Source organism: Suricata suricatta, chromosome 9 (assembly GCF_006229205.1).
Source record: "Suricata suricatta isolate VVHF042 chromosome 9, meerkat_22Aug2017_6uvM2_HiC, whole genome shotgun sequence".
NCBI classification, from domain to species: domain Eukaryota; kingdom Metazoa; phylum Chordata; class Mammalia; order Carnivora; family Herpestidae; genus Suricata; species Suricata suricatta.
In genome coordinates, this window is record NC_043708.1 from 134845773 (window position 1) to 134854937 (window position 9165).

Genomic DNA, 9165 nt, shown 5'->3' on the forward strand with positions numbered 1-9165 from the left:
ACTGAGATGAAGGAGATGCTCACAGACACGGTTCAAAGCTGTGGGGGCTTGATGCTGAGTACCGTTCCCCAGAAGGGCGCTGGCGGGGCCACGCTCGCTACTTGGGGGGTGCACAGCCTCTGTAAAGGCTCACTGCAAAACAGATGCTGAGGGTGATTTTCATCTTTGACCCTTTTCCGTAAAAAGGAAAACCCTCTGCAGATTTCTTTTGGTTAGCAAAAACAGGTACTAAGGTAGGTCTTTCGTTAAAGCCAAGGATCACTAACATTTCAAAAAGCAGGGGACATCTGTACTAACGCCAGGAAGCAGGCTCTAATTATTATCATGGAAAGCATCTAGGACTGGGTTTGATACATCAGGGGACTCATCACCACCCCCTCTTGTCCCTGAGGCAAGCAGGACCCACGTGCCACCACGTCTCTGCCCATTCTTGGGGCACGAAGATGTCAATTCCACAGCCCGTCACAGATCTGGGTGTGGGCTGCTATGTTCACGATCAGAAAGACACGGCTTCCTTCTTAATAGGATCACTGCTCAGCTGGGAGACTGTTTACACCGGACGTAACCCAGTCAAGGTAAAGGAATCCTTTTCTGAAAATTTGCTCATTCATAAAAAGTTCTCAAAGTAGAAAAAATAATGAGTCTGAAAGGTGGTGCTCAGCTAGCCACACCTGTGCCTACGCGAGGCCTCCCCGAGAACAGCATCCCCGGGAAAGCAGCCAAGGAGGTCAGGAGCCAGGAGCCCCAGGGTGGCAGAGAACCAGAGGGGGGATAAAGAACGGGCGGCTGGAAGGGAAGAAAAGGGCACACAGGGGGAAATGAGGTTTGAACAGGAGAGCAGAGGCGACACCACTGGGTGCTGGGGAAAGGGGGCAGGTGTGCAAGGAAGGCAAGAAATACAAGAACAGAGAAGAGAACACCTGAGCCACTCTGCATACAGATGGAGAGTCCCCAAGGGTACGCCAAGACCAAGTTCAGTTCCGCCAACTGCCCTGGGGGGACCCACACACTGCCTGCCTCTGGAAACAAGGCCGCCACTCAGGGCAAGGGCCACCGTGAAAATATCTAGAGACGGGCCCTCCGTGAGCCACAGCATGGGGCCCTCACTGCTCATGGCAATGGTCTTGGATTTGATTTTAGCAGCACTCATTCAAAGGGTATTCCATGGGAGCCGTAGGGAAGAACCAGGTAAGGCGGGCTCCAGAGTAGACGTTGATGGATGAAATTCTCAGCAGTGCTGGTGAGACCCGGAGGCGACCTCAGTCATCCTATGGGTTAAGTAAAGAGGTGTGAACAGAGCACATTTCATGAAAGTCTTCTACAAGTCATCAGACAAACAAGAGTTCAATTGAGTGGCACCAATGTAGCCCTCAGCCACCCTCCTTGGCGTCACCTCATTAGAGCTAGCCCAAGGAGCTGGCCTGGTGGCTCCAATTATTTTTCATTCCCAGACTCACTTAATGAAGACAGAGAGGAATCCAGACCCTGTACTCTTCCTGCCCTGCCTTCTCTGGTGCATGTGCTCATTTGCCATGGATGTAGAGCCCATTTTCAGTGACTTTGTTGTAAATGTTCAATTTGGGGCCTTCTGACATCAATTCAAATCTCCAGGCGAAATGTGCTTCAGAAAAACACATCAACTGTGGGTAGACTAAAATTGGACTCGGGGGGGGGGGGGGGGGGCCGACCCTTGGCAAAAAAAAAAAAAAAAAACCCAACACCTAGTCCAAGGACCAGGCCAGCCATCTTCCAGCCACTTTGGGCAGGGAGCCCGAACAAACGAGAAAAAAAAATGCTCATTCCGCTGAGTGGCCACAACATGGCTCATGTATTCACTTGAAGTGATAATGTTTGGAGATTTCATGGCATCAGGTTACACTGGTTTCCCTCTGAATTCCATTCTTTCCATCCTTTGCTTTTATCCACCTTTGGAACTTTCTTGGGCACTGGCACAGCTCTGACCTACCCAAAAGAATGGTCTCTCGGGTTGTCACCCTTCCTGCCTCGAGAGGAATTTTCCCAAGGCTGACACACGCTCCATGAACTCTGCCAAAGCTTGCTGTGTCCTTGCCTTACACCCAAGCTTGACCCGTTAAGTACAGAGGTCCGGCCCAGAGACCGTCCCAAGGCCAGGTCCACAGACATCTCCCTTGACCTACCCACTCCTCGGCCTCTGCCCCGTCCCCCTGCTCTCGGATCTGCGCTGTGGCTCCCTCCGAAGACTTCTGGGCCATGATGTTGTCCGTCCAGGACGCCCCTGTCTTTCCGTCACCAGCGAAATTACACTTGGTCACTGTTCCAGCCTCGAGTTTGGCTAATGACTCTGAAAGAAGGAAGGAGTTGAATGGCTCGTCTCCCTGTCGTGGAAACATAATGGGGGCTGGCCTGTTCTGCCGGGTCCCGTAGGCCTGGGTGCCCCCAGGAGGCCCTGAGTGTGACCCCCAAGGCACTCAACAGGAGAGGTCACCCACAGGAACCACACCTGTGGATTGGGTGGCACCCCAGGATCCAGAGTGTCTAGGCTCGCTGGCACAGGGACCTTGTCCGGAGACTTAGGAAGAAGTCTCAGGAATAAGCAGACCTCACCTGCTCACGCGGGGTCTAAGCAGATGGGGTGCAGGAGCCTCGAGCAGGACGCCGGGAACCGCTACAGGCCACGGGGACACGCGGCCACGGGAGGGTGGCACCACTCACCCAGGAAGGGGCCATCGCCTCGAGTTTTCAGCCGCACCCCGAGCCCCAGCTCGAGCTCCATCGCCTCCATGTCGGACTCAGGCATCCAGAAGGCCACTGTCTGGTCCGGGGTGAGGCTCTCTGTCAGCGCGAGCAGCTCGGGCTTCTGAACCAGGCTCTTCAGCGCCTCAGGCGTGAGTCTGTCCGTGTCCCCCGCGGCTTCTGCCCCTGCAGGCACACGGCATGGGAGGGGTGTCACTGCTGTCACAGCACGCACTTCGGGAGGGGCTCTTCGGAGCCGGGTAAGACCTGTGTGGTGGACATGCCCACCACCCCCTGAAGGTAGGGCTGTGCACACCCACGGAGCCAGTGCTCATCAGGGCTCCCCTGGCACAGGACTTCCGGCCCTGGAGCCAGGCTGCCCTCCTGCAAATCTGCTCACAAGCCTCGTGAGCCCATGTGAGTGACTTAGCCTCTCTGTGCCTGACAAAGAGGGAAAGAAATGGTACCCCCGGTAGGGCTGGCGTGAGGTGTAAACGAAATGACACACGTAAAGCACTTAGCACGGTGTCTGGTGTGTGGTAGGCCCCCAGGGGGCGTAAACGTTTTAGTTATTCCTTTTCTATGAGGGAGGAAACAACAGTTTAAGAGAAGTTAGGTGATTTGCCCAAGGTCACACAGCTCATCAGTGGAGGAGGCAGAATTCAAAGCCTCTACAAAAGTCTGCCTCCCCATGGAGTCCCCAGTGACTTAGACAGGGTCCCCCCCCCCACCTCCCCAGGGTCTCAGGGTCTCCTGGCTGAGCTGGGGTTTGTGGAAGGAGCACACGTGGGGTCCACATAGTGGAGCCCTGGCCAGCTCACCCCAGCCCCGGCAGAGCTTGGAGGCTAAGGGGAGACTCCCAACAGTCTCCCCTACCTTTCCTGAATGTCCCAAATCTGCAGAACCCGGGTCGGGACCGGAGAGGGTGGGGGTATGAGGGAGGGGGTGGTCCCAGACTGAGAGGTGAGGCTTCACAGAGCTGGGAGGACTCACGAGGCCCCAAGACCCCAGGGAGGTGGGCACAGTCACCTCACCACTGCAACCCAGCTACTCCAGAGCCCCCCTCTCCCTGAGTCACTGGGAGCTCTTCACTGGGAGCCCACTGGATGTTTCCAGGACCTCGGGCAGCACCCGACCCCACTGCTACCCCCCAATACCTGCCCCCCAACACTTCACTGGACCTCAGAGACTCAGGTGGTCTCCATCTCCCTAGGGCCTCTGCAGGGGTCCCTTCTCTGGCTCCTGGGGGGCCCCTCCACACTTACAGCTCCGGTGCCAGCAATGTGTGATGACCCCTAAATGTGTGCCACCAGCCCCGCCTGCTCCCAGGGTTCCAGGACCGTGCCTCCAAGGCCCCGGGGGGCATCGACCTCCACCCGGAGGTGCAACCACGTGTCCCAAAGAGAACTCTTCTCCCCACACCTGCGCTTGCCCAGACCCCAGGGTCGTCCCTAAGCCCTCTCTCCCTGTCTCCAAACACGGAGGCCCTGTGCCTCCTCTGTCCTGAGTCTGTCCAGTCTCTCCGTCCTCACTGACAGGCCCCTAAACTGGCCATTACAGCCTCCTCCTAACACGCCTGCGGGTCACTCCCCGGGATCTTTTTTTTAAGTTTACTTTTTTTTTTTCTTTTTTAGGAATCTCTACACCCAACATGGGGCTTGAACTCATGACTCTGAGTCCAAGATCAAGAGTCACATGCTTTTCTGACTGAGCCAGCCCCTCACCCAGGGAGGGGAATTTTTTTTAAGTTTACTTATTTATTTTGAGAGAAAGAGAAAATCCCAAGCAAGCTCTGCACTGTCAGTGCAGAGCCCAAGGTGGGGCTCAGCTCAAGCTCACAAACTGTGAGATCATGGCCTAAACTGAAGTCGGATTCTTAAATGACCGATCAAGTGTCCCTTCTGGGCCCTTCTCGACCTGGCCCCTGCCTCCCTATAGTCTTCTCCTCACGTGCATCAGGAGCCCCCAGCTCCCAGCACGCCTTGGCACACAGCCCCCTCCTGAAACACCCTTCCGAACCCCAGCACCCTGCTGATGCCTGCCTTTCCCTTCAGCATTTGGTACTGGTGTTCCCTCCTCCAGGCCCGCCCCTGACCATGCCTGCCTGGGCCCAGAGCCCCTCCTCTGTCCTGTCCATCTGTCTAAGGGACTGAGGACATCTGAGTGCAGGTCCAAGACTTGTTTGTCCCTGGTCCCTGGACCCTCGGCATGTGGTCAGGGCCTGGTACAGGGTAGGTGCTGATTAAATATTCAGAGAATGAGTGGACAACTGAAACCATGAATGAATACATGGATAGAGGGATGGATGGATTCTCACTCAACCTCAAAACCTTCTTCCACAACGAAGACAGCAAAGAGGTCCTTGGAGAGCCACAGCAGGAAAGAGAATGAGGTCATGAAGGGCCTAAGAATCGATGGGAATTTGGGCGGGAAGATGGAGGCCACCAGGGGCCGGGCCCAGGCTCTGCACAAAAGCAGTGAGAGCCCAGAGCCAGGTTCATGGGCGACTTTGCCAGGCTGCAGGACTCGGCAGGAGTCAGAGGGCCAGCCAGGCCCTTGGGATTGAGGAGGGATCCTCTGAGGGAATGAGGGGCCGGAGGAGTCCAGCCATCGGGCCCTGAGGCCAGACACGGACTTCAAGGTTGAGCAGACACTCATCAGGGACCAAGGCCACAGGGTCAGAGGCCCCGAGGGAGGAAGGACGGAGGATACCTACTGTAGGATGACATGAGGAAGCCCGTGTTCACCTTCCTGGTGGCACTGAAATTGGGCTCGATTTCATTTCCCTTGGGGTCGAACTTCCGGCGATGGATGCGACTGGGGTGGATGTACAGCACGTAGTAGCGCTCCTGGGGCCAGATGGAGACAGTGAGGGCGCTGCTCACTAACCCCCCCCCCCGCCCCCCAACACACACACTCCCCACAGGGCTCCACTGCAGGCCCCCAACCGCCCCCTCCACCCCGAATCCCACCTCAGCTCCAAAAGATACTCAAGCTGGGCAGATACCCGCCCCCAATATTCATTCACTTATCCACTCATGTGCTAAGTACACACCTGCCACACATAACGCACCATGCAGATGGCCAGGAGACGGCGGGCCCCGCCCGGCCCTAAGGTCTCCACACAGCCAGAGACACAAAGCACGTACAAAAAACAATAACCCAAGCACCAAGGACCCCAAAGACCATGATGCAGGAGGGGAAGAAGGCAAGGGTCATAAAAGGGCGCTGCACGTTCAGAGTGAGGGCAGCCATTGTGTCACTTCCCATACCCGGTGGACCTGGGGTAATCCCTCTGAGCCTCCGTCTCCCCATTGCATGGGGACAACGTGCCATCTACTTTCAGGAATGCTGCAAGGGCTCAATGGGCTCATAGAGCAGCAAGCACAAGTGTAAAACGTAAAGTGTGCTGGTAAATGCTATCCGGCCACTACTCTAACCCAAGCGGGCGGATGACATGCTCCCAGACACGGAAGAAGAGGAATCCACTTCTTGGCAAGGTCTTGAAGGATGGAGAAACCTACCACTTCGGGAAAAGGGGAGTAGGGAGAATATTAAAAGCCTGGGACAGGCACGAAATAAAAGTCAAGGTCTGGGGTGCACGTCTGAGCAAACCAGGGCAGTCGGAGGCCTCGCGGGAGCCCAGGCAGGGAATGCAAGTTCGATCAGTTCTAAATAGGCCTTGAGTTGGTATCTGGAGTTTGGACCTTACCTGGTAGACAAAAGGGAATCCTCAAAGGCTTGTGAGCAGCAGCGAGGCCCTCAGATATGTCTTTCGGGAAACAAGTGGGCGAAGGGGAAGAATGTGCATCGGGGGCAGGTGCAAGGTTTGAGGACAGGCCACGTTCCGTCTAAGGCCAGTGGAAAGAGGAAGGGGAGGGGCGGGAAGGGATGGCCAAGGTAGAAGGACCGACAGGACCAGGCACTGCTTCCCCGGGGGGAGGCTAAGGAAGAGACAGTAGAGGTTTGCAGGCCTGCGGCCACCGGGAGCTCTGCTGCATTATCATGAGGAAGGGAGAACTCAGAGAAGGCAAGTGTGCGGCAGAATGTTGTGCCCCACGGGCCGCAGAGGCAGGCCCGCCCCACGTCTGCGGGCCCTGCCGGAAAGGCTGGCTGGGGCTCCAGACCGCTGTGTCCACCCTGCTGACCGGCCGCCTAAGGAGGGCGGTGGGTGCAGCAAAACATTTCCTGGCACGAAACTGGCACTGAGCTGGGAGCGGGGGCTTTTCCAGGGGCCGCAGGGCAGCAGCGGGCCCGGAGCCCCTGGTATGGGCTCAGCTTTACAGAAGGAGGAGATAAGGTGGTCAGAAAAGGGGGTGGGAATCCAGACCCAGCGTTCAGGAAAGAGACAGGGGCAAGTCCCGGAGGGTGTCTGTGGATGCCCGAGATGGCGTGCGGATGGAGGGCACGACCCCAGGGGCGCAAGAGGGCAAGGAGAGAAGGGCATGGGGACGAGGGAACTGACGCCCGGGTGGTGTCAACAATGCAGACTTAATGTGGAGGCTGGACAAAGGCCCCGAACACAGCAACCCTCCCATCACCCCCAACGTCCCTGCCTGCATGCACGCGGAGGCCCAAGTCCACAGCAGGGACCTGCTTTGTAAAACCCCACATTCCAAAGTGCCTGGCCACACACCGTGCTGTTCACAGAAAAGCGAGCCCCTGCCAAGAGAGCTGCCACTTTGCCAATGGGAAGTTTAAGTCTCCTTCTAACAACAAACCACCACGACATTGAAAATGAATCCGGGGCACCTGGGTGGCTCAGTCGGTTGAGCGTCGGACTTCGGCTCAGGTCATGATCTCACGGTTTATGAGTCTGAGACCCACATCGGGCTCTGTGCTGACAGCTCAGAGCCTGGACCCTGCTTTGAATTCCGTTTCTCCCTCTTGCTTTCTTTCTCTCTACCCCTCCCCTGCTCAAGTTCTGTCTCTCTCTCAAAAATAAACATTAAAAAATTAAAATGATTCAATTCCAAAAATTTCAAAAGTAACGTGACTTCCCAGGAACAGACCTGGTACCCCAAAAGGAGAAGGTCACTGCTGACCCCTCAGGTCCCAGGGCATGGGAGCCACCAGACCCGAAGCCAGGAATCTGGGCCCTCGGCGCTCCCAGAAAACATGCCCCTCGTCCTGCTCACCCAGTGGGGCTCCCAGCCTTTAAACAGAAGCAACGGGACCTCTTGGGAACACTTTCCAGCCCACACAGCACCTGTAGCCTCAGTCCAGTCACCTCACCCCTTCCTGCTCTCAACCCTCCCAATCCCACACCACTGGGGTTCATGCTGATCTGTCTCCTTGGCGGGAACCCGGGCCCTGTCATCTGTCCTCCGCCCAACACAGCGCCAGAGGTCCCCTTCCATTCAGTGGCCCCTTTCAGCTGCTCTTTCCCCACCAACTCCCCACCTGCGCTGGGAGCCCCTGCAGGGAGGAGCTGGACCCCAAGTTTCGGCACTTGAGTAGTCAAGCACCAGGAGATGCATTGGTGGGTGAGGCCCATGAAGCCAGTGCCCTGGGGGGCGTGCCCAGGAAAGCGTCCTCACCTTCCTGCCGTGGGCATCCACGATGCTGTGCCGAGACACATCCACCAGTTCTCCCTCCAGCAGGACGCCGTTTCCCCTGGGGATGGAGAGGAGGGAGGGATCAGCTGGTTCCCACAGTCCTCAGGGAAAAACCACAACTTCAACGGCCAGGGCGAGTCTGCAAGGCCCGCAAGTGTCTCCTATTCACTTGGTTCCTGAGCAGGTTTAATACAGAGCAACCCTTTTCTTCATATTTCCCTGATGGGGACTCCACACCTCTGTGGGTCCCAAAGGCTGGGGCACTGCCCAGAGGGTAGGAGGGACCTCCTCAAGGCTGGAAGACCAGGCTGTGCCCCCTCCTGCAAAGAGTTACTGTAGCCAGAGCCTCAGTCTTCTTATCTACAAAATGAGAAAGTAACAGCCACCTCCCTGAGTCTGTAAGGATGATGACATAAGATCATGTGAAAGTGTTTTGTAAACTATTAAGTGCTTACTAAATAGAGGCAATTTTACTTATTTTGTTTATTGTTTTTTGTTTTTGAGAGAGAGAGACAGGCGCAGGGTGAGCAGGGGAGGGTCAGAGAGAGAGACACACAGAATCCAGAGCAGGGTCCGGTTTCTGAGCTGTCAGCACAGAGCCGCACGCAGAGCTGGAACCCAGGAACCTTGAGATCACGACCCGAGCCGAAGTCGGATGCTTAACCGACTGAGCCACCCAGGCGCCCCAAGAATTTTACTTCTTTATTTAACCAAATTTGAGGGAGATCCTTGAAGCTGCTATCAAGGATCTTCCCTTTTCCGATTTTTTTTTTCCTTTTCACCTGTTTTAAAGCACTTTCTATGCCTCTTGTCATTCATATCCGCTAAGGGTGGCGAAATCCCAAATCAGAAGTTTTATGACTGGCCCAAGATCGTGGGGCCCCTCGCTGAG

The 9165-nt window shown here is 56.1% G+C and overlaps 1 protein-coding gene across 1 annotated transcript in view; it reads right to left on the minus strand.

The window, feature by feature from the left end:
* Positions 1–6: 6 nt before the first annotated feature.
* LOC115302391 (arpin-like) overlaps positions 7–9165 on the minus strand; it is a 13885-nt gene continuing 4726 nt past the window's right edge. Inside the window, exons 3-7 of the mRNA XM_029952299.1 lie at positions 8256–8331; positions 5432–5564; positions 2695–2901; positions 2160–2323; positions 7–1268 (exon numbers count right to left, since the gene is read on the minus strand). Of these exons, the coding sequence (XP_029808159.1) occupies positions 1260–1268; positions 2160–2323; positions 2695–2901; positions 5432–5564; positions 8256–8331 (589 nt within the window). The 3' untranslated portion in view covers positions 7–1259. The remainder of the gene's footprint in view (positions 1269–2159; positions 2324–2694; positions 2902–5431; positions 5565–8255; positions 8332–9165) is intronic.